This window comes from Peromyscus eremicus, chromosome 1 (assembly GCF_949786415.1).
Source record: "Peromyscus eremicus chromosome 1, PerEre_H2_v1, whole genome shotgun sequence".
Classification (NCBI taxonomy): Eukaryota; Metazoa; Chordata; class Mammalia; order Rodentia; family Cricetidae; genus Peromyscus; species Peromyscus eremicus.
The window spans coordinates 163,364,835-163,391,489 of record NC_081416.1 but is presented as its reverse complement, the minus strand read 5'-3'; the positions used below and the strand labels follow the sequence as shown (position 1 = coordinate 163,391,489).

At 47.2% G+C, this 26,655-nt stretch overlaps 1 protein-coding gene across 3 annotated transcripts in view; it reads right to left on the bottom strand.

Annotated features, from left to right (window-relative positions):
• Izumo2 (IZUMO family member 2) overlaps nucleotides 1-5,840 on the bottom strand; it is a 15,307-nt gene extending 9,467 nt beyond the window's left edge. Inside the window, exons 1-5 of one of the 3 annotated variants that reach the window (XM_059278224.1) lie at nucleotides 5,584-5,831; nucleotides 5,429-5,503; nucleotides 3,715-3,801; nucleotides 3,497-3,517; nucleotides 792-872 (exon numbers count right to left, since the gene is read on the bottom strand). In XM_059278224.1, the coding sequence (XP_059134207.1) occupies nucleotides 792-872; nucleotides 3,497-3,517; nucleotides 3,715-3,801; nucleotides 5,429-5,503; nucleotides 5,584-5,809 (490 nt within the window). In that variant the 5' untranslated portion in view covers nucleotides 5,810-5,831. Of the gene's footprint in view, nucleotides 1-791; nucleotides 873-3,496; nucleotides 3,518-3,714; nucleotides 3,802-5,428; nucleotides 5,504-5,583 lie in introns of all 3 variants that reach the window. The other 2 variants (XM_059278210.1, XM_059278219.1) reach the window with 2 other exon arrangements.
• Between the last annotated feature and the right edge of the window lie 20,815 nt (nucleotides 5,841-26,655).

Sequence of the window (26,655 nt, the reverse complement as noted above, 5' to 3'; positions counted from 1 at the left end):
GTGTGTGTGTGTGTGGTGTGTGTGTGTGTGTGCATGTGTGTGTGTGTGTGTGGTGTGTGTGTGTCGTGTGTGTGTGTGTGTGTGTCTGTGTATGTATTTGTGTGTGTGTGTGTCTGTGTATGTATTTGTGTGTGTGTGTATGTATTTGTGTGTGTGTCGTGTGAGTGTGTGTGTATTTGTGTGTGTGTGTGTGGTGTGTGTGTGTGTGTGTGGTGTGTGTGTGTCGTGTGTGTGTGTGTCGTGTGTGTGTGTGTGTGGTGTGTGTGTGTGTCGTGTATGTGTGTGTCGTGTGTGTGTGTGTGTGTCGTGTGTGTGTGTATTTGTGTGTCGTGTGTGTGTCGTGTGTGTGTGTGTCATGTGTGTGTGTGTGTGTCGTGTGCGTGTGTCGTGTGTGTGTGTGTGTGTGTGTGTGTGTGTGTGCGTGTGTGTCTGTGTATGTATTTGTGTGTGTGTGTGTGTGTGTGTGTGTGTGTGTGTGTGTGTATGCCAGAGGTCGATGTCAAGTGTTTTCTTCAACCCCTCTCTTACCGATTTTGATGGACAGTCTCTCACTGAACCTAGTACTTACGAATTCTTCCAGGCTGGTCAGTGAGCTTCAGGAACCTACTTGTCTCCTCATCCTACTCCAGGGCGGAGTTGCAGACAGGAGCTATGCAGCTCAGGCTGGCCTTGAACTCCAGATCCTCCTGCCTCAGCCTCCCAAGTGCTTATGGGGAGCCTTGAGACCCACCTCCACAGGAACATGGCTGTCTCTCACAGGCCGCCCCTGCTTTTCCAAACCCACAGCTTACCATAGCAGTACTTCTCTCTGATGCATTTGGGGGTGATTTTCTTGCAATGTAAACAGTCCAGGACCTCCTCTTTGAGCATGCCTGGGCAGAGGGGAAGGGAGAAGTGGAGAAAAGCAGACCCCAGGAACTGGAAAGAGCAGGGAGGATCAAGGCACAAAAAGGAGATGGGGTCGCCTGCGCCTCCGAAAGTCGGAAGAAAGAGCCACTGCCCAGCACAGCAATGGTTCATGTGAGAAATGATTTTTTTTCTTATTTTTTTCTGAGACAGGGTTTCTCTGTGTAGCCCTGGCTGTCCTGAAACTCACTCTGTAAACCAGGCTGGTCTTGAACTAAGAGCTCAACCTGCCTCTGCCTCCTGAGTGCTGATATTAAGGACATGCAACACCACGCCCACTCAAGAAATGATTTTTCTATCATTGAAGAGTCAAATGGAATTTCCATAGGTCAGGTCACCTGATCATAGGATATGGGGCGGTGTGCTGAGGATTGAACCCAAGGTCTTGAATATTAGGCAAGGGCTCTACCACTGAGCCACGCTTCAGTCCCTCACTGGAGATTCTAGGTAGAGACTCTACCACTGGTCTATATCACAAAGTCCACTTTTTTTTTTTAATCCTGAGACAGCATTCTGCTAAGCTACCCAGGTTAGCTTTGAACTTGAGACATTCTTGCCTCAGCCTCCCTCAGTAGCTTCTATGGCAGATTCAGGCCAGCCACCCATTTCTTCCCATTTGCAGACACTTAAGCAAACATTCTCTCAATTGCTGTCATTTTACATGTGATGTATTTCCTGGTGTGTGCATGCACATACACGTACATGAATGGAGCTCAGAGAACAACTTACACGAGTCTGTTCCCCTTCCTTGTGTGGGTGCTGAAGACTGAACTCAGGTTAAGCTAGCTAACAAGCACCTTTACCTCCTGAGCTGTCTTGTCAGCCTCAATATTTATTAATTTTTGAATCTGCTAGTTTCCAGTCTTAGAGCCTCATCTGGCAAAGGTGGGCATGGTGCAGGTTCACCTGGGTCCTCTCTTCCTGTGCAAACAGGAAGACATTTCCCAGGATCCTTTTGTAGTGAGTTGCGCCCACATGTCCTACACTGAATCAGAGGAAAATGAAAAGTGTGGTGGGTGTCATGCCAGGCCACAAAACTTCCCATGTACTTCCCTAGTTCCAGAGGCCAGCGTCAACCACCAGCATGGGGCAGCAGAAGTTTGAAGAGCTACAGGACTCCCCGTGGATGTGGCCGGGACAGCAGCACTAGTCACGTTGAGCCATTGAGATGTGGAGTTTGTCAATGCCACACACCCTATGGTACCCACAGCTACAGATGCCCCGAGGTTCCAGTTCACACCATTTTCATAAGACCCCCAAAAGTCAATCTTGAGGGGCCAGTGAGATGGAACAGCTGGTAAAGGTGCTTGCCACCAAGACTGGTGACCTGAGTTCAATCCCAGAGACCCCTAGGGAAGAAGGAGAGAGCCAACTCCTATAACTTATCTTCTGACCTCCACATGTGTATTGTGCACACACATACCCTAAAAAAATAGGATAATAATAATGATGTGGTGCCTCATGAAATAACAGCACTGCGGAGGCTGAGGCAGGAGGATTGTCCTGAGTTCTAGGTCAGCATGGGTTACAGAGTGAGAACTTGTGTTAAAATAAGAAGCAATGGGGGAGGGGAGGCAGAGATAACTCAGTGGATAAGATGCTTAGAACAGGAAAGTTGAACGTGGTGGCGTGTGCTCATAATCTCAGCTCTGAGGAGGCACCGCAGGGGGATCCTGGGCTCACTGGTCAGCCAGCCTAATCAGTGGCCTTCGAGACACTAAGAGACCCTGTCTCAAAAGCCAAGGTGGGGGCTAAAGAGATGGCTCAGTAGTTAAAAGTGTTTACTAATCCTGTGGAAGACTGTGGTGATATATTGTGTACCCTAATAAACTTGCCTGAGGATCAGAGGACAGAGCCAGGCAGTGGTGGCACACACCTTTAATCCCAGCACTTGAGATCTCATGCCTTTGCTTGGGAAACACACACGCCTTTAATCCCAGGAACTAATATGGCAGGGCAGAGAAAGGTATATAAGGCATAAAGAAACAGGAATTCACTCTTATAGGCTGAGGATTTCGTAGAGGTAAGAACTAGTGGCTGGCTGTTCTGCTTCTCTGATCTTTCAGCTTTCACCCTGATATCTGGCTCTGGGTTGTTTTTTGTTTTTTGTTTTTTTTTTTTGTCTTTTTTTTTTTTTTTATTAAAAGATCATCTAAGAGTCAGACAACAGAAGACCCAAGCTCAGATCCTATCACCTACATGGTGGCTTGCAGCCATCTGTAACTCCAGTTCCAGAGAATCTGATGGCTTCTTTTGGCCTCCATGGGCACTGCACTTATGTGGTGAACGTTCATGAAAACATTCATACAACCAAAATTTAAAAATAACTAAAAATACCATGGTGGATGGTTACTGGGGCATGATACCCAAGGTATCATGATACCCTCTGGCTTCCAAAAGCATGCACACACACACACACACACACACACACACACACACACACACACACACACAGGTGCAGAAAAACACCCTTCCTTCATGACATGGTTCATGTTTTTGTGGTAAAATGAGTATGGCATTAGAGTTTGATTTGGGAGGAATGGGGAAAAGGTGTGGGAGGGTGGGGGTGAACAGGAAAAGCAGGACTCACGACAAATTTTGTGGTCACAGGCTGAAAAAGAAGAGAGCTGATATAAGTGACGTGGGGGCATGGATGGTGGCCTCAGAATTTAATTGGGAAGGGAGCAAGGGAGAGAAGGGACAAATCTAGGGAAGGAGAGGAAGGAATGTTGGTGCGATGGGGATGCTGGGAGTCACACAGGACGACTTTGGGGGACAGGGACTGTGTTGGGGAGATTGGGGCAACACCTTTTTCTTCATAGGCTTTTAGCGCTTTCTTTAGTTCCTTGATGGCATGCTCCCTGAGGTTCACCAGCTCTTCCAGCAGAGCATCATCTGAGGAGGGAACAGATGCTAATCAGTGCAGAGCCCCATCGAGCCTTGAACCACTTACAGAATGAGTAAACTGGGCTGCAGAGATGGCTCAGTGGTTAAGAACACTGTCTTGTTGTAGAATATTATTTTAAGATGTGTTACATTTGTTTATCCTGTGGAACTTGTTTTTAGTGATGCAAAAATGTGTTGCATTCTTTTATGTTGCATTTGTTTAACTCTGTGAAGCTGTGTAACTTTGCCCGTCTAAAACACCCGATGGTCTAATAAAGAGCTCAATGGTCAATAGCAAGGCAGGAGAAATGATGGGGGGGGGGCTGGCAGGCAGAGAGAATAAATATGAGGAGAAATCTGGGAGAAAAAGAGGGAGCAAGAGAACCAGGAGAGGAATACTTCAGGGGCCAGCCACTCAGCAATCCAGCTACACAGCCAGACACAGTGTAAGAAGGACGAAAAAGGTATACAGAAATAGAGAAAGGAAAAAGCCCAGAAGCAAAAAGTAGTTGGGTTAACTTAAAGTTAAGAAAAGCTGGCTAGAAACAAGCCAAGCTAAGGCCAGGCATTTATAATTAAGAATAAGCCTCCACATGTGATTTATTTGGGAGCTAGGTGGTGGGCCCCCCAAAGAGTAAAAAAACAAAAAACAAAAAACAAGAACAACACTGGATGCTCTTACAAAGGACCTAGGTTCAGTTCCCAGCACCCACATGATGCTCACAACCATCTCTAACTACAGTCCCAGGGGATCTGGTGTCCTGGTGCCCTCTTCTGATTCCCACAGGTACTGCACACACATAGCACATAATACATGAAAGCAAAAACGCCCACACAAATTAAATTTTAAGAAAGTAAAAAAAAAAGGGGGGGGGGGTTCCAGGTCTTAGAGATACTCGTTTCGGTCCTTTGCAAAAATGACCCGTTTAGTGTCCAAAAAGGATCTGAATTCTGGAAGGCTCCTAAGTGGGAATTAAAATATGTGCCCAGACTGTGTGTGACCCCTGCTTGTCAGCCTCTCAAGAGCTGTGAAGCTGGCCTTGAACTCACTCTAACTCGGACAGGATTCAAAGTCCTGGTTCTTCTGTGTCAGCTTCCTGAGTTACTAGGATGACAGGTAGACTCACTGATGGGAGGTTACTACAAATGTTAGATTATTTAAAAGACAGCTGTACAGAGAAAGAAGGCGGAAAGAAAGGGGGACTTGGTCTAACCTAGGTGGAACTACGTTTATTCACTGCGAAGGGGCAGAAGGCTGGAGTGCCTACAGAGGAAGATAGGGTCCCGCCTCTTATGCGGCAGAAATGACTTCCGTAGTCTGCAAAGGAAGCTGAGAAATGTAGTCTTTTAGCAGGAAACTATTGACAAACTCTTCATTTATAAAAACTGTAGTGCCTAAGAAGCACAAAAAAACAGATGTGTGCGGCGGACGACGCCTTGTGATGGGCACTGTAGAGATAGGAGTGTCCCACATACATCTTCAACTCGGTGACTTTGGACAGGTCACCCGGCCTCTGAGCCTCAGCTTTTCTCCCTCTTTGTAAAGCGGGAATCTCAAACATCTGCCTCAGATGCGCTTTTGTTAGCTACCCAGGGGAGAAGCGGAAAGGGAGGAGGTGGCTGAAGGGTCTCCTACCTGTCATAGAGTTAACCTTTATGTACAGGGTATGGTTCTTGAAGGAGATCGCCAGGTTCTCCAGTTGATCCAAGCCTGCAGCCCAGAAGGGAGACTGCGTCGCATCAGGAGGCCCACCACGGCCCCGGCCTCTCCCCCAGCACCCAAGCACACACCCACTTTCCCTACGAAGGCGTTCATGGCGTAGTCCCTGAAGAAGGGCCCCTCCATGCCCAGCAGCAGGGCCTGCGCGCGGGCCTGCAAGCCTTCCACGTGGAAGCGCTTGGGGATGATGGCCGCGCGCAGCTGGCTGAGCGCAACCAGCACCGACTGATCGCATTGCAGGCAGCCCCAGCCCCCGGGACTGCCCAGGCAGTACAGCAGCGCCAAGGCCAGGAGCATGGTGAGGGCTTTGTGACATCACAGGGGAGGCCCCAGAACGCTCTCTGGTGTATTTAGCGCTCTGGAATTCCGTCACTTAACACACTATTGACCACCTACTGGATGCTGCTCTAAGTCCCCAAGAGCCTGAGAAAGACAGAAGTATCCCGTCCTACTGACGTTTAAATTCACTAATTCAACAGATTTTCTTTCCTTCCTTTTCCCTCACTTTTCTTTCTTCCTTCTCTTTCTCTCTTAAAAACATTTCATTAATTTTCAGGGCCGGGTGTGGTGGTGGCACACATCCTTAATCCCAGCACTATGGAGACAGAGACAGGTGGAAGTCTATGAATTCTAGGCCAGCCTGATCTGCATAGTGAGTTCCAGGACAGCCATGGCTACATAGTGAGATCTTGTCTCTCTCTCTCTCTCTCTCTCTCTCTCTCTCTATATATATACATATATGTGTGTGTGTGTGTGTGTGTACATATATATGTATATAATATTAAATAATTTTGAGAATTTCATATAAACATGCATTGTATTTTGATCATATTTATCCCCTATTCCCCCCAAATCCTCCTAGATTCAACCCACCCCATTTCTTTTTTTTTCTTCCTTTCTCTAGTCCTCCCTCTCTCCCTCCCTCTCTAATTCTCTTCTAAGATAGTGTGTCACGTAGCCCAGGCTGGCCTTGAACTCTATATTCATCTGACGATGACTCTGAACTCCTGATCCTCTGCCCCAGTCTCCTGAGAGCGTGAATTACAGGATCTCAATACGTAGCCCTGGCTGTCCTGGAACTCACTTTGTAAACCAGGCTGGCTTTGAACTCACAGAGATCCAACTACCTTTGCCTCTGGAGTGCTGGGATTTAAGGCGTGCGCCACCACACCCGGCTATACATTTTTGTCTTATATATAGAAGTGTTTACTTGCATGTATGTCTGTGTACCATGTGCATTCAGGGCCCATGGAGATCTAAGAGGGTGTCAGATTCCTGGAGTTACAGTTGGCTCTGAGCCTCCATGTGGATGCTGGGAATTAAACTTACGTCCTCTGCAAGAGCAGTCCATGCTGTGAGCCATCTCCCCAGACAAACGTTTTATGTTTTTTTAAATTACATTTATTATGAGATCTTGTGGTTGTGGAATATTTAACTATGTAAAGATGGGTTACATTTGTTTATGCTACAGAATATTACTTTAACTGTGTAATGGCATGTTACATTTGTTTCTGCTGCCTTTGTTAATGATGTAAAGATGTGTTACATTTGTTTGTGCTGTATTTGTTTAATTATGTAAAGGTGTGTTGCATTTGTTTCAATTTGTGTACTTGCCTGCCTAAGGCTCCTGATTGGTCTAATAAAAAGCTGACCGACCATTCTCTGCACCAGGATTGTTTTGTTTTTCTAATGTAGCTAGTGAAAAGTTTGAGGTTACACATGTAGCTACCATGATATTGTGAACAAACATGGCTTAGCGTGTGTGTGTGGGGGGTGGGGGGAATTGAATTAGCTGTGATTAAGTTAGCTGAGGAGTAAAGGACACCCAGGGTGTCGTTGCTCCCCGCCACCACCAGAGGTCGCTCACACCAGGTAAATTCTCTCCCTGACTTGCTCTAGCTAGCTTTGGCTCCCCTCAGCCCCAACTTGTCAGTCCCAGGATTACCCTGCAGACTAGCAAATTTGAGGCCACATTTTGAGATAGGAGCCAACCTGTCGACTTGTACTTGCTTCTCCTCCTCCACAATCAAAGTTCCCTTTGGGACAGTGAGCCACACAAAGGCTACAGATTCCTCTGCTTCTAAACCCCAAACCCTCAGATCCAGGTGTGAGGCAGGAAGAATCAGAACACAGAACTAGTTTGGTTTCTCAGATGTGGCTACACTAAAGAGTGATTTGGTAAAACATAGATAAATTAAATATTGTCTGATATCACACCTTAGAATTCCACATTTCAATAAAGATGGTGAAGGATTTCCCACACTGACGTAGGCCCCAGCATCAGGAAGGCTGAGGCAGGAAGATGGCCAGTTCTGTGCCTAGAATCCCTCAGTGAGGGGGCCAGGGGGTGTAGCTCAGTGGTAGAGTGTTTACTAAGCTGGCATGAGGCTGAGTCCTAGTTCTTCAAAGTGAATAAAAAACAAAAACAAAATCAGACTCTTGTGGTCCTAAAGCTGCTCAATCAGAGGCCCCTTTCTTTACAGCATGAGCAATGTGCAGCCCTCCCTCCCTTCCCAGGGCCCAGCCCCTCCCTCCCTTCCCAGGGCCCAGCCCCTCCCTCCCTTCCCAGGGCCCAGCCTCTCCCTCCCTTCCCAGGGCCCAGCCCCTCCCTCCCTTCCCAGGGCCCAGCCCCTCCCTCCCTTCCCAGGGCCCAGCCTCTCCCTCCCTCTGGCCCATTGAGAGTTGTTTGTTTGTTTGTTTTGTTTTGTTTGTTTGTTTGTAGATAAAGTGACCTTCTAGGATTCTTTCTGTCCCATGTCATTTTCTTAAAACAAGCTTTATTTTTTTACTTCATTTTATGCTTTTGTTTGTGACTAGCCTCTGAGCCAAGCAATTGCCACTTGGAGCGTTCAGCAAAAGGGTTATCCCAGCTGGGCTTGTTAACTCATCATGGAGTGGTGGGGAGGGTCAGAGACCCTCACCTAAGTATACAGCTGCTCCTCACCACTGGTTGCCTGTAATGCTCCCTTTATTGCACATGACCTCTGCGAGGGCTAGAGTATATAGACAGGTGAATACCAGGGCAAGCTCCATTTGTAAAGTATGGCACAGGTCTCATCCTTGCTGAGCAGAGGTTTTTTCAGGTGTAGCCTGTTTGGAGAAAAGCACACACACCCCTAAAAGTAACTCCTCATCTATGCTTTGAAAGGAAGCCCAGTAACTCACTGGTCTCCCCAGAGTGAACTGTAGTGGAGTTATGCCTTGGTTTGCCATCGGGACCTTAGGAAGGAAGGTAGTTCTTGTTTATGTCTTCTTCTGGGAAGGAATTTTTTTTATCAGTGTGTGTGTGTGTGTGTGTGTGTGTGTGTGTGTGTGTGTGTGTGTACCTGAGACCTATCTGCAGGTGCCAGTGGAGGGTGTTGGATCCCTGGCAACTGTAATTATGGATGGTTTATGCAGTGCCCAACGTGGGTGCTGGGAATTAAAACCAGGTCCTCTGTAGTGTGTGCTCCTAACCACTAAGCAATCTCTCCAGCCACTGTCCCCTTTTGTAATCAGTGGGTTCAGCTTTTCAAAAGAAATATGTATCATTCATTCGTGTTAGTATTTGTGAATGTATGGGCCCCTGTGTGCATCTGTGCGGGGTCCTTATGCCTATGCATGCATGCAAAGGCCCGAAGAAGAAGCTGGGTCTCCTCTGGAACTCGGTCTATTCTTTGAGGTAGGATCTCTCCCTGAACCTAGGCCTCACATTTTCCCAGCTGGGCTGGAAGCTGGCAAGTCCCAGGGATCCTCCTGTCTCTTCCAGCTCTGGCACTGGAATTACAGCAGATTCAGGCTACTTGGTCTGTTATAGGGTGGTGGGTTCTGAGCTCTGGTCCTCATGGGTCACCAGAAGCTCTCTGAAATGCTGAGCTATCTCTCCAGTATGCATGGAGGGGGGGATGTGTGGTGTCACACTGCATGTGCAGAGGCCAGAGGACAGCTTACAGGAGTCAGTTTCACGCCTTCTGCTTGGAGGCCCCAGGCTGGGTGGCACACTTCTTGCCCACTGAGCCATCTTCCCAGCTCCCAGGTCATTTTTGATGATGTTCCGAGTGCCATATAGTGACAGTATCCCCACCGCCTTAGAGATTTCTTGGTTTCAGGGGTCTCTGCGACCACCACAGTCAGCAGAGTGACGATCCACAGGATGCAAGAAGTCAGTTCTCAACATGGCTCAGTAGCTGGTGTTGGCTCAAACTTCAGGAACCTCACCCCGAGTTGTTTATTTTAAGCATATTTAAGCACTGCAAATTTGGTGAAGGTTTTCCTGGTGATAAATAACTCTGTCACGTGCACACACTAAAGCTTAGGAGATGATTAAATCGAAACTCTTTTTTGTACAGTACATGTGACAACTTCCATAAAGATGTTCTATAGATTAACAAGCTCACAATAGGTGTCGAGGGGGAGGACCGGGTTATGGTCTCAGACACACAGTGCAAAGGTCACCAGGATATTAACCAGGGCTGCTCCCAGCCTCTAGGAGGACAGTTCTACATCCATCCCTTTGAAGGGACAACTGTGTGTTTAACAATCCTAGTCCCCTAGTGCTTATCTGAGCACAAGGACCTCCACTGCAGGCAATTTCACCCAGGGGACCTGCCAAGGACAGAAATACAGGCTGATTCCTCCTGTGCAACTAACTGTCCTTGTGTTCCTGAGGGAGAACCATGTCTCATGGGTACTTGAGGAGGGACATGCACCCAGTTGTTTTGTTTTTTATTATTTTTTATTTATTGGTTTAGTTTTTGTAGACAGGGTTTCTCTGTGTAGACCAGGCTGGCCTTGAACTCACAGAGATCCTCCTGCCTCTGCCCTGAGTGCTGGGATTAAAAGCGTGCGCCACCACTGCCCAGCTTTTGTCTTACTCTTTAAATACCAGGGAAACGGGCTTCATTATGCTATCTTCAAGCACGTATCACTGTCACTTTACCAAGTCACCCCTCGTCACCCTGCCACATCTCCCACAAACAGTTCCTTTCTTCTCCCTCTTCTGTTGACACGGGGGCCTCTTTCTGTAGCCCAGGTTGGCCTGAAGCTCGTGGCAATCCCTTCGCCTCAGCCCTCAAAGTGCTAGCCACCTCACCTGAATTCTCTCTTTGCTTTTCTCAAGACAGGGTCTAGTAGCCCAGGCTAACCTAGAACTCTCTGTGTAGTCAGACGACCTTGAACATCCAGAAGCTCACCCTGTTTATTATATGGAGTTGAACAGAAAGGTGGGTTATGACATACAGATACACAGGGAGGCGGGGTTATTACATACAGATACACAGGGAGGCGGGGTTATTACATACAGATCGACAGGGAGGCGGGGTTATGACATACAGATACACAGGGAGGCAGGGTTATGACATACAGATACACAGGGAGGCGGAGTAATGACATAGAGATACACAGGGAGGCGGGGTTATGACATAAAGATACACAGGGAGGCAAAGTTATGACATACAGATACACAGGGAGGGGGTTATGACATACAGATACACAGGGAGGCAGGGTTATGACATACAGATATACAGGGAGGGGGTTATGACATACAGATACACAGGGAGGCAGGGTTATTACATACAGATACACAGGGAGGTGGGGTTATGACATACAGATACACAGGGAGGTGGGGTTATGACATACAGATACACAGGGAGGCGGGGTTATAACACACAGAAACACAGGGAGGCGGGGTTATTACTTACAGATACACAGGGAGGCGGGGTTATTACATACAGATACAAAGGGAGGCCCGGTTATGACATAGAGATACACATGGAGGCGGGGTTATGACATACAGACACAAGGAGGCAAGGTTATGACATACAGATACACAGGGAGGCGGGGTTATGACATACAGATACACAGGGAGGCGGGGTTATGACATACAGAAACACAGGGAGGCAGGGTTATGACATATAGATACACAGGGAGGCAGGGTTATGACATATAGATACAAAGGGAGGCGGGGTTATGACATAAAGATATACAGGGAGGTGAGGTTATGACATACAGATACACAGGGAGGCGTGGTTATGACATACAGATACACAGGGAGGCGGGGTTATGACATACAGATACACAGGGAGGCAGGGTTATTACATACAGATACACAGGGAGGCGGGGTTCTGACATACAGATACACAGGGAGACAGGGTTATGACATACAGATACACAGGGAGGTGGGGTTATGACATACAGATACACAGGGAGGCGGGGTTATGACATACAGATACACAGGGAGGCGGGGTAATGACATACAGATACAGAGGGAGGCAAAGTTATGACATACAGATACACAGGGAGGCGGGGTTTTGACATACAGATACACAGGGAGGCGGGGTTATGACATACAGATACACAGGGAGGGGGTTATGACATACAGATACACAGGGAGGCAGGGTTATTACATACAGATACACAGGGAGGCGGAGTTATGACATACAGATACACAGGGAGGTGCGGTTACGATGTATAAATACACAGGGAGGTGGGGTTATGACACACAGATACAGAGGGAGGTGGGGTTATGACATACAGATACACAGAGAGGCAGGGTTATGACATACAGATACACAGGGAGGCAGGGTTATGACATATAAATACACAGGGAGGTGGGGTTACGACATACAGATACACAGGGAGGCGGGGTTATGACATACAGTTACACAGGGAGGCGGGGTTATGAAATACAGATATACAGGGAGGTGGGGTTTTGACATACAGATACAGAGGGAGATAAGGTTATGACATATAAATACACAGGGAGGTGGGGTTATGACACACAGATACACAGGGAGGCAGGGTTATGACATACAGATACACAGGGAGGCCGGGTTATGACACAGATCCACAGGGAGGTGGGGTTATGACATACAGATACACAGGGAGGCAGGGTTATTACTTACAGATACACAGGAAGGCGGAGTTATGACATACAGATACACAGGGAGGCAAGGCTATGGCATACAGATACACAGGGAGGCTGGGTTATGACATACTGATATACAGAGAGGTGGGGTTATGACATACAGATACACAGGGAGGCGGGGTTATGACATACAGATACACAGGGAGGCGGGGTTATGACATACAGATTCACAGGGAGGGGGTTATGACATTCAGATACACAGGGAGGCGGGGTTATGATATACAGACACACAGGAAGGCAGGGTTATGACATACAGATACACAGGGAGGCAGGGTTATGACATACAGATACACAGGGAGGCAGGGTTATGACATACAGATACACAGGGAGGCGGGGTTATTACATACCGATACACAGGGAGTAAGGGTTATGACATACAGATACACAGGGAGGCGGGGTTTTGACATACAGATACACAGGGAGGCGGGGTTATGACACACAGATACACAGGGAAGCGGGTTTATGACATACAGATACACAGAGAGGCAGGGTTATGACATACAGATACACAGGGAGGCGGAGTTATGACATAGAGATACACAGGGAGGCGGGGTTATGACATAAAGATACACAGGGAGGCGGAGTTATGACATAGAGATACACAGGGAGGGGGTTATGACATACAGATACACAGGGATGCAGGGTTATGACGTACAGATACACAGGGAGGCGGGGTTATGACATACAGATTCACAGGGAGGGGGTTATGACATACAGATAAACAGGGAGGCGGGGTTATGACATACAGACACACAGAAAGGCAGGGTTATTACATACAGATACACAGGGAGGCGGGGTTATGACATAAAGATACACAGGGAGGCAAAGTTATGACATACAGATACACAGGGAGGAAGGGTTATGACATACAGATACACAGGGAGGCAGGGTTATGACATAGAGATACACAGGGAGGGGGTTATGACATACAGATACACAGGGAGGCAGGGTTATTACATACAGATACACATGGAGGTGGGGTTATGACATACAGATACACAGGGAGGTGGGGTTATGACATATAAATACACAGGGAGAAGGGGTTATGACATATAAATACACAGGGAGGTGGGATTATGACACACAGATAAACAGGGAGGCAGGGTTATAACACACAGAAACAAAGGGAGGCGGGGTTATTACTTACAGATACACAGGGAGGCGGGGTTATTACATACAGATACAAAGGGAGGCGGGGTTATGACATACAGATACACAGGGAGGCGGGGTTATTACGTACAGATACACAGGGTGGCGTTGTTATGACATAGAGATACACAGGGAGGCGGGGTTATGACATACAGATACACAGGGAGGCGGGGTTATGACATACAGATACACAGGGAGGCAGGGTTATGACATACAGATACACAGGGAGGCAGGGTTATGACATAGAGATACACAGGGAAACGGGATTATGACATAAAGATACACAGGGAGGCGGGGTTATGACATAGAGATAAACAGGGAGGGGGTTATGACATACAGATACACAGGGAGCCAGGGTTATGACATAGAGATACACAGGGAGGGGGTTATGACATACAGATACACAGGGAGGCAGGGATATTACATAAAGATAAACAGAAAGGCGGGGTTATGACATACAGATACACAGGGAGGTGGGGTTATGACATACAAATACACAGGGAGGTGATGTTATGACATATAAATACACACGAGGTGGTGTTAGGACACACAGATACACAGAGAGGCAGGGTTATGACATACAGATACACAGGGAGGTGGGGTTATGACATATAAATACACAGGGAGGAGGGGTTATGACATATAAATACACAGGGAGGTGGGGTTATGACACACAGATAAACAGGGAGGCAGGGTTATAACACACAGAAACAAAGGGAGGCGGGGTTATTACTTACAGATACACAGGCAGGCGGGGTTATTACATACAGATACAAAGGGAGGCGGGGTTATGACATACAGATACAAAGGGAGGCAGGGTTATGACATACAGAAACACAGGGAGGTGGGGTTATGACATATAAATACACAGGGAGGTGGGGTTATGACAAACAGATACACAGGGAGGCGGGGTTATGACATACAGATACACAGGGAGGCGGGATTATGAAATACAGATATACAGGGAGGTGGGGTTTTGACATACAGATACAGAGGGAGATAAGGTTATGACATATAAATACACAGGGAGGTGGGGTTATGACACACAGATACACAGGGAGGCAGGGTTATGACATACAGATACACAGGGAGGCCGGGTTATGACACAGATCCACAGGGAGGTGGGGTTATGACATACAGATACACAGGGAGGCAGGGTTATTACTTACAGATACACAGGAAGGCGGAGTTATGACATACAGATACACAGGGAGGCAAGGCTATGGCATACAGATACACAGGGAGGCTGGGTTATGACATACTGATACACAGAGAGGTGGGGTTATGACATAGAGATACACAGGGAAGCGGGGTTATGACATACAGATACACAGGGAGGGGGTTATGACATACAGATACACAGGGAGGTGGGGTTATGACATACAGATACACAGGGAGGCAGGGTTATGACATACAGATACACAGGGAGGCGGGGTTATGACATACAGAAACACAGGGAGGCAAGGTTATTACATACAGATACACAGGGAGGCAGGGTTATTACATACAGATACACAGGGAGGTGGGGTTAAGACATACAGATACACAGGTAGGCAGGGTTATGACATACAGATACACAGGGAGACAGGGTTATGACATACAGATACACAGGGAGGTGGGGTTATTACATATAGATATGCAGGGAGGCAGAGTTATGACACACAGATACACAGGGAGGTGGGATAATGGCATACAGATACACAGGGAGGGAGGGATATACAGATACACAGGGAGGTGGGGTTATTACATATAGATATGCAGGGAGGCAGAGTTATGACACACAGATACACAGGGAGGCGGGGTTTTGACATACAGATACACAGGGAGGCGGGGTTATGACATACAGATACACAGGGAGGCGGGGTTTTGACATACAGATACACAGGGAGGCGGGGTTATTACATACAGATACACAGGGAGGTGGGGTTATGACACACAGATACACAGGGAGGCAGGGTTATGACATACAGATACACAGAGAGGCAGGGTTATGACATACAGATACACAGGGAGGCGGAGTTATGACATAGAGATACACAGGGAGGGGGTTATGACATACAGATACACAGGGAGGCAGGGTTATGACATAGAGATACACAGGGAGGGGGTTATGACATACAGATACACAGGGAGGTGGGGTTATGACATATAAATACACAGGGAGGAGGGGTTATGACATATAAATACACAGGGAGGCAGGGTTATGACATACAGATACACAGGGAGGCAGGGTTATGACATACAGATACACAGGGAGGAAGGGTTATGACATACAGATACACAGGGAGGCGGAGTTATGACATAGAGATACACAGGGAGGGGGTTATGACATACAGATACACAGGGAGGGGGTTATGACATACAGATCCACAGGGAGGCGGTGTTATGACATACAGATCCACAGGGAGGCGGTGTTATGACATACAGATACACAGGGAGGCGGGGTTATGACATACAGATACACAGGGAGGCGGGGTTATGACATACAGATACACAGGGAGGCGGGGTTATGAATACAGATACACAGGGAGGCGGGGTTATGAAATACAGATATACAGGTCGGTGGGGTTATGACATACAGATACAGAGGGAGATAAGTTTATGACATATAAATACACAGGGAGGTGGGGTTATGACACACAGATACACAGGGAGGCAGGGTTATGACACAGATCCACAGGGAGGTGGGGTTATGACATACAGATACACAGGGAGGCGGGGTTATGAAATACAGATATACAGGTCGGTGGGGTTATGACATACAGATACAGAGGGAGATAAGGTTATGACATATGAATACACAGGGAGGTGGGGTTATGACACACAGATACACAGGGAGGCGGAGTTATGACATACAGATACACAGGGAGGCGAGGTTATGGCATGCAGATACACAGGGAGGCTGGGTTATGACATACTGATACACAGAGAGGTGGGGTTATGACATAGAGATACACAGGGAGGCGAGGTTATGACATACAGATACACAGGGAGGGGGTTATGACATACAGATACACAGGGAGGTGGGGTTATGACATACAGATACACAAGGAGTCAGGGTTATGACATACAGATACACAGGGAGGCGGGGTTATGACATACAGATACACAGGGAGGCAAGGTTATTACATACAGATACACAGGGAGGCAGGGTTATTACATACAGATACACAGGGAGGTGGGGTTAAGACATACAGATACACAGGTAGGCAGGGTTATGACATACAGATACACAGAGAGACAGGGTTATGACATACAGATACACAGGGAGGCGGGGTTATTACATACAGATATGCAGGGAGGCGGAGTTATGACACACAGATACACAGGGAGGTGGGATAATGACATACAGATACACAGGGAGGGAGGGATATACAGATACACAAGGAGGCGGGGTTATGACATACAGATACACAGGGAGGCGGGGTTACGACATAAAGATATACAGGGAGGTGAGGTTATGACATACAGATACACAGGGAGGCAGGGTTATGACATAGAGATACACAGGGAAACTGGATTATGACATAAAGATACACAGGGAGGCGGGGTTATGACATAGAGATAAACAGGGAGTGGGTTATGACATACAGATACACAGGGAGCCAGGGTTATGACATACAGATACAGGGAGTAGGTTATGACATACAGATACACAGGGAGGCAGGGTTATTCCATAGAGATAAACAGGGAGGCGGAGTTATGACATACAGATACACAGGGAGGTGGGGTTATGACATACAAATACACAGGGAGGTGATGTTATGACATATAAATGCACAGGGAGGTGGTGTTATGACATACAGATACACAGAAAGGCGGGTTTTTGACATACAGATACACAGGGAAACGGGATTATGACATACAGATACACAGGGAGGGGGTTATGACATACAGATACACAGGAAGGCAGGGTTATTACATACAGATACACAGGGAGGCGGGGTTATGACATACAGATACACAGGGAGGTGCGGTTATGATGTATAAATACACAGGGAGGCAGGGTTATGACATACAGATACACAGGGAGGCAGGGTTATGACATACAGATACACAGGGAGGCGGAGTTATGACATACAGATACACAGGGAGGTGGGGTTATGACATAAAGATACACAGGGAGGCGGAGTTATGACATAGAGATACACAGAGAGGGGGTTATGACATACAGATACACAGGGAGGCAGGGTTATGACACAGAGATACACAGGGAGGGGGTTATGACATACAGATACACAGGGAGGCAGGGTTATTACATACAGATACACAGGGAGGTGGGGTTATGACATACAGATACACAGGGAGGTGGGGTTATGACATATAAATACACAGGGAGGAGGGGTTATGACATATAGATACACAGGGAGGTGCGGTTATGACATATAAATACACAGGGGGGAGGGGTTATGACATATAAATACACAGGGAGGAGGGGTTATGACACACAGATAAACAGGGAGGCAGGGTTATAACACACAGAAACAAAGGGAGGCGGGGTTATTACTTACAGATACACAGGCAGGCGGGGTTATTACATACAGATACAAAGGGAGGCGGGGTTATGACATACAGATACACAGGAAGGCGGGGTTATTACGTACAGATACACAAGGTGGCGGTGTTATGACATAGAGATACTAAAAGAGGCGGGGTTATTACATACAGACACAGGGAGGCGGGGTTATGACATACAGATACACAGGGAGGCGGGGTTATGACATACAGAAACACAGGGAGGCAGGGTTATGACATATAGATACACAGGGAGGCAGGGTTATGACATACAGATACACAGGGAGGAAGGGTTATGACATACAGATACACAGGGAGGCAGGGTTATGACATATAGATACACAGGGAGGCGGGGTTTTGACATAAAGATATACAGGGAGGTGAGGTTATGACATACAGATACACATGGAGGCAGGGTTATGACATACAGATACACAGGGAGGCAGGGTTATGACATAGAGATACACAGGGAAACGGGATTAAGACATAAAGATACACAGTGAGGCGGGGTTTGACATAGAGGTACACAGGGAGGGGGTTATGACATACAGATACACAGGGAGCCAGGGTTATGACATACAGATACACAGGGAGACAGGGTTATGACATACAGATACACAGGGAGGTGGGGTTATTACATATAGATATGCAGGGAGGCAGAGTTATGACACACAGATACACAGGGAGGTGGGATAATGACATACAGATACACAGGGAGGGAGGGATATACAGATACACAGGGAGGCGGGGTTATGACATACAGATACACAGGGAGGCGGGGTTATGACATACAGAAACACAGGGAGGCAGGGTTATGACATATAGATACACAGGGAGGCAGGGTTATGACATACAGATACACAGGGAGGAAGGGTTATGACATACAGATACACAGGGAGGCAGGGTTATGACATACAGATAAACAGGGAGTCGGGGTTATGACATAAAGATATACAGGGAGGTGAGTTTATGACATACAGATACACAATGAGGCAGGGTTATTACATACAGATACACAGGGAGGCGGGGTAATGACATACAGATACACAGGGAGGCGGGGTTATGACATACAGATACACAGGGAGGCGGGGTTATGACGTACAGAAACACAGGGAGGCAGGGTTATGACATACAGATACACAGGGAGGCAGGGTTATGACATAGAGATACACAGGGAAATGGGATTATGACATAAAGATACACAGGAGGCGGGGTTATGACATAGAGATAAACAGGGAGGGGGTTATGACATACAGATACACAGGGAGCCAGGGTTATGAATACAGATACACAGGGAGTAGGTTATGACATACACATACACAGGGAGGCAGGGTTATTACATAGAGATAAACAGGGAGGAGGGGTTATGACATACAGATACACAGGGAGGTGGGGTTATGACATACAGATACACAGGGATGCAGGGTTATGACATATAGATACACAGGGAGGCGGGGTTATGACATACAGATTCACAGGGAGGGGGTTATGACATACAGATAAACAGGGAGGCGGGGTTATGACATACAGACACACAGGAAGGCAGGGTTATTACATACAGATACACATGGAGGCAGGGTTATGACATACAGATACACAGGGAGGCAGGGTTATGACATACAGATACACAGGGAGGCAGGGTTATTACATATAGATACACAGGGAGGCAGGGTTATGACATACAGATACACAGGGAGGCGGGGTTTTGACATACAGATACACAGGGAGGCGGGGTTATGACATACAGATACACAGGGAGGCGGGGTTTTGACATACAGATACACAGGGAGGCGGGGTTATTACATACAGATACACAGGGAGGTGGGGTTATGACACACAGATACACAGGGAGGCGGGGTCATGACATACAGATACACAGGGAGGCAGGGTTATGACATACAGATACACAGGGAGGAAGGGTTATGACATACAGATACACAGGGAGGCGGAGTTATGACATAGAGATACACAGGGAGGGGGTTATGACATACAGATACACAGGGAGGCAGGGTTATGACATAGAGATACACAGGGAGGGGGTTATGACATACAGATACACAGGGAGGTGGGGTTATGACATATAAATACACAGGGAGGAGGGGTTATGACATATAAATACACAGGGAGGTGGGGTTATGACACACAGATAAACAGGGAGGCACGGTTATAACACACAGAAACAAAGGGAGGCAGGGTTATGACATACAGAAACACAGGGAGGTGGGGTTATGACATATAAATACACAGGGAGGTGGGGTTATGACAAACAGATACACAGGGAGGCGGGGTTATGACATACAGTTACACAGGGAGGCGGGGTTATAAAATACAGATATACAGGGAGGTGGGGTTTTGACATACAGATACAGAGGGAGATAAGGTTATGACATATAAATACACAGGGAGGTGGGGTTATGACACACAGATACACAGGGAGGCAGGGTTATGACATACAGATACACAGGGAGGCCGGGTTATGACACAGATCCACAGGGATGTAGGGTTATGACATACAGATACACAGGGAGGCAGGGTTATGACATACAGATACACAGGGAGGCCGGGTTATGACACAGATCCACAGGGATGTGGGGTTATGACATACAGATACATAGGGAGGCAGGGTTATTACCTACAGATACACAGGAAGGCGGAGTTATGACATACAGATACACAGGGAGGCAAGGCTATGGCATACAGATACACAGGGAGGCTGGGTTATGACATACTGATATACAGAGAGGTGGGGTTATGACATAGAGATACACAGGGAAGCGGGGTTATGACATACAGATACACAGGGAGGGGGTTATGATATACAGATACACAGGGAGGCGGGGTTATAACACACAGATACACAGGGAGGCGGGGTTATTACATACAGATACACAGCGAGGCGGGGTTATGATATACAGACACACAGGAAGGCAGGGTTATGACATACAGATACACAGGGAGGCGGGGTTATTACATACCGATACACAGGGAGTAAGGGTTATGACATACAGATACACAGGGAGGCGGGGTTTTGACATACAGATACACAGGGAGGCGGGGTTATGACATACAGATACACAGGGAGGGGGTTATGACATACAGATACACAGGGAGGCAGGGTATTACATGCAGATACACAGGGAGGCGGGTTTATGACATAGAGATACACAGGGAGGTGCGGTTATGATGTATAAATACACAGGGAGGTGGGGTTATGACACACAGATACACATGGAAGCGGGTTTATGACATACAGATACACAGAGAGGCAGGGTTATGACACAGATCCACAGGGAGGTGGGGTTATGACATAGAGATACACAGGGAGGCGGGGTTATGACATAAAGATACACAGGGAGGCGGAGTTATGACATAGAGATACACAGGGAGGGGGTTATGACATACAGATACACAGGGATGCAGGGTTATGACGTACAGATACACAGGGAGGCGGGGATATGACATACAGATTCACAGGGAGGGGGTTATGACATACAGATAAACAGGGAGGCGGGGTTATGACATACAGACACACAGAAAGGCAGGGTTATTACATACAGATACACAGGGAGGCGGGGTTATGACATAAAGATACACAGGGAGGCAAAGTTATGACATACAGATACACAGGGAGGAAGGGTTATGACATACAGATACACAGGGAGGCAGGGTTATGACATAGAGATACACAGGGAGGGGGATATGACATACAGATACACAGGGAGGCAGGGTTATTACATACAGATACACATGGAGGTGGGGTTATGACATACAGATACACAGGGAGGTGGGGTTATGACATATAAATACACAGGGAGAAGGGGTTATGACATATAAATACACAGGGAGGTGGGATTATGACACACAGATAAACAGGGAGGCAGGGTTATAACACACAGAAACAAAGGGAGGCGGGGTTATTACTTACAGATACACAGGGAGGCGGGGTTATTACATACAGATACAAAGGGAGGCGGGGTTTTGACATACAGATACACAGGGAGGCGGGGTTATTACGTACAGATACACAGGGTGGCGTTGTTATGACATAGAGATACACAGGGAGGCGGGGTTATGACATACAGATACACAGGGAGGCGGGGTTATGACATACAGATACACAGGGAGGCAGGGTTATGACATACAGATACACAGGGAGGCAGGGTTATGACATACAGATACACAGGGAAACGGGATTATGACATAAAGATACACAGGGAGGCGGGGTTATGACATAGAGATAAACAGGGAGGGGGTTATGACATACAGATACACAGGGAGCCAGGGTTATGACATAGAGATACACAGGGAGGGGGTTATGACATACAGATACACAGGGAGGCAGGGATATTACATAAAGATAAACAGAAAGGCGGGGTTATGACATACAGATACACAGGGAGGTGGGGTTATGACATACAAATACACAGGGAGGTGATGTTATGACATATAAATACACAGGGAGGTGGTGTTAGGACACACAGATACACAGAGAGGCAGGGTTATGACATACAGATACACAGGGAGGCGGGGTTATGACATATAAATACACAGGGAGGTGGGGTTATGACACACAGATACACAGGGAGGCGGGGTTATAACACACAGATAAACAGGGAGGCGGTGTTATGACATACTGATACACAGGGAGGCGGTGTTATGACTTACAGATACACAGGGAGGCGGGGTTATGACATACAGATACACAGGGAGGCGGGGTTATTACATAGAGATACACAGGGAGGCGGGGTTATGACATACAGATACACAGGGAGGCGGGGTTATGACATACAGATACACAGGGAGGCGGGGTTATGTAATACAGATATACAGGTCGGTGGGGTTATGACATACAGATACAGAGGGAGATAAGGTTATGACATATAAATACACAGGGAGGTGGGGTTATGACACACAGATACACAGGGAGGCAGGGTTATGACACAGATCCACAGGGAGGTGGGGTTATGACATACAGATACACAGGGAGGCGTGGTTATGAAATACAGATATACAGGTCGGTGGGGTTATGACATACAGATACAGAGGGAGATAAGGTTATGACATATGAATACACAGGGAGTTGGGGTTATGACACACTGATACACAGGGAGGCGGAGTTATGACATACAGATACACAGGGAGGCGAGGTTATGGCATACAGATACACAGGGAGGCTGGGTTATGACATACTGATACACAGAGAGGTGGGGTTATGACATAGAGATACACAGGGAGGCGAGGTTATGACATACAGATACACAGGGAGGGGGTTATGACATACAGATACACAGGGAGGTGGGGTTATGACATACAGATACACAGGGAGTCAGGGTTATGACATACAGATACACAGGGAGGCGGGGTTATGACATACAGATACACAGGGAGGCAAGGTTATTACATACAGATACACAGGGAGGCAGGGTTATTACATACAGATACACAGGGAGGTGGGGTTAAGACATACAGATACACAGGTAGGCAGGGTTATGACATACAGATACACAGGGAGACAGGGTTATGACATACAGATACACAGGGAGGCGGGGTTATTACATACAGATATGCAGGGAGGCGGAGTTATGACACTCAGATACACAGGGAGGTGGGATAATGACATACAGATACACAGGGAGGGAGGGATATACAGATACACAGGGAGGCGGGGTTATGACATACAGATACACAGGGAGGCGGGGTTACGACATAAAGATATACAGGGAGGTGAGGTTATGACATACAGATACACAGGGAGGCAGGGTTATGACATAGAGATACACAGGGAAACTGGATTATGACATAAAGATACACAGGGAGGCGGGGTTATGACATAGAGATAAACAGGGAGTGGGTTTTGACATACAGATACACAGGGAGCCAGGGTTATGACATACAGATACAGGGAGTAGGTTATGACATACAGATACACAGGGAGGCAGGGTTATTACATAGAGATAAACAGGGAGGCGGGGTTATGACATACAGATACACAGGAAGGTGGGGTTATGACATACAAATACACAGGGAGGTGATGTTATGACATATAAATGCACAGGGAGGTGGTGTTATGACATACAGATACACAGAAAGGCGGGGTTTTGACATACAGATACACAGGGAAACGGGATTATGACATACAGATACACAGGGAGGGGGTTATGACATACAGATACACAGGAAGGCAGGGTTATTACATACAGATACACAGGGAGGCGGGGTTATGACATACAGATACACAGGGAGGTGCAGTTATGATGTATAAATACACAGGGAGGCAGGGTTATGACATACAGATACACAGGGAGGCAGGGTTATGACATACAGATACACAGGGAGGCGGAGTTATGACATAGAGATACACAGGGAGGCGGGGTTATGACATAAAGATACACAGGGAGGCGGAGTTATGACATAGAGATACACAGGGAGGGGGTTATGACATACAGATACACAGGGAGGCAGGGTTATGACATAGAGATACACAGGGAGGGGGTTATGACATACAGATACACAGGGAGGCAGGGTTATTACATACAGATACACAGGGAGGTGGGGTTATGACATACAGATACACAGGGAGGTGGGGTTATGACATATAAATACACAGGGAGGAGGGGTTATGACATATAGATACACAGGGAGGTGCGGTTATGACATATAAATACACAGGGAGGTGGGTTTATGACACACAGATAAACAGGGAGGAAGGGTTATAACACAGAAACAAAGGGAGGCGGGGTTATTACTTACAGATACACAGGGAGGCGGGGTTATTACATACAGATACAAAGGGAGGCGGGGTTATGACATACAGATACACAGGGAGGCGGGGTTATTACGTACAGATACACAGGGTGGCGGTGTTATTACATAGAGATACACAGGGAGGCGGGGTTATTACATACAGACACAGGAAGGCGGGGTTATGACATACAGATACACAGGGAGGCGGGGTTATGACATACAGATACACAGGGAGGCGGGGTTATGACATACAGAAACACAGGGAGGCAGGGTTATGACATATAGATACACAGGGAGACAGGGTTATGACATACAGATACACAGGGAGGAAGGGTTATGACATACAGATACACAGGGAGGCAGGGTTATGACATATAGATACACTGGGAGGCGGGGTTATGACATAAAGATATACAGGGAGGTGAGGTTATGACATACAGATACACAGGGAGGCAGGGTTATGACATACAGATACACAGGGAGGCAGGGTTATGACATAGAGATACACAGGGAAATGGGATTAAGACATAAAGATACACAGTGAGGCGGGGTTATGACATAGAGATACACAGGGAGGGGGTTATGACATACAGATACACAGGGAGCCAGGGTTATGACATAAGATACACAGGGAGGGGGTTATGACATACAGATACACAGGGAGGCAGGGTTATTACATAGAGATAAACAGGGAGGCGAGGTTTTGACATACAGATACACAGGGAGGTGGGGTTATGACATACAGATACACAGGGAGGTTTGGTTATAACATACATATACACAGGGAGGCGGGGTTATGACATACAGATACACAGGGAGGCAGAGTTATGACATACAGATACACAGGGAGGCGGGGTTATGACATACAGATACACAGGGAGGCGGGGTGATGACATACCAATACACAGGGAGGCTTGGTTATGACATACAGATACACAAGGAGGCGGGGTTATGACATACAGATACACAGGCAGGCCGGGTTATGACACAGATCCACAGGGAGGCCGGGTTATGACATACAGATACACAGGAAGGCAGGGTTATTACTTACAGATACACAGGGAGGCGGGGTTATTACATACAGATACACAGGGAGGCGGGGTTATTAGGTACAGATACGCAGGGATGCGGGGTTATGACATACAGATACACAGTGAGGCGGGGTTATGACATACAGATACAAAGGGAGGCGGGGTTATGACATACAGAAACACAGAGAGGTGGGGTTATGACATACTGATACACAGGGAGGTGGGGTTATGACATATAAATACACAGGGAAACGGGGTTATGACATACAGATACACAGGAAAACGGGGTTATGACATAAAGATACACTGGGAGGCGGGGTTATGACATATAGATACACAGGGAGACAGGGTTATGACATACAGATACACAGGAAAACGGGGTTATGACATAAAGATACACTGGGAGGCGGGGTTATGAAATACACATACACAGGGAGGCGAGGTTATGACATACAGATACACAGGGAGGCAGGGTTATGACATACAGATACACAGGGAAACGGGGTCATGACATAAAGATACACAGGGAGGTGGGGTTATGACATACAGATACACAGGGAGGCGGGGTTATGACATACAGATACACAGGGAGGCAGGGTTATGACATACAGATACACAGGGAGGCGGGGTTATGACATAGAGATATACAGGGAAACGGGACTAAGACATAAAGATACACAGGGAGGCGGGGTTATGACATAGAGATACACAGGGAGGGGGTTATGACATACAGATACACAGGGAGCCAGGGTTATGACATACAGATACACAGGGAGGCAGGGTTATGACATACAGATACA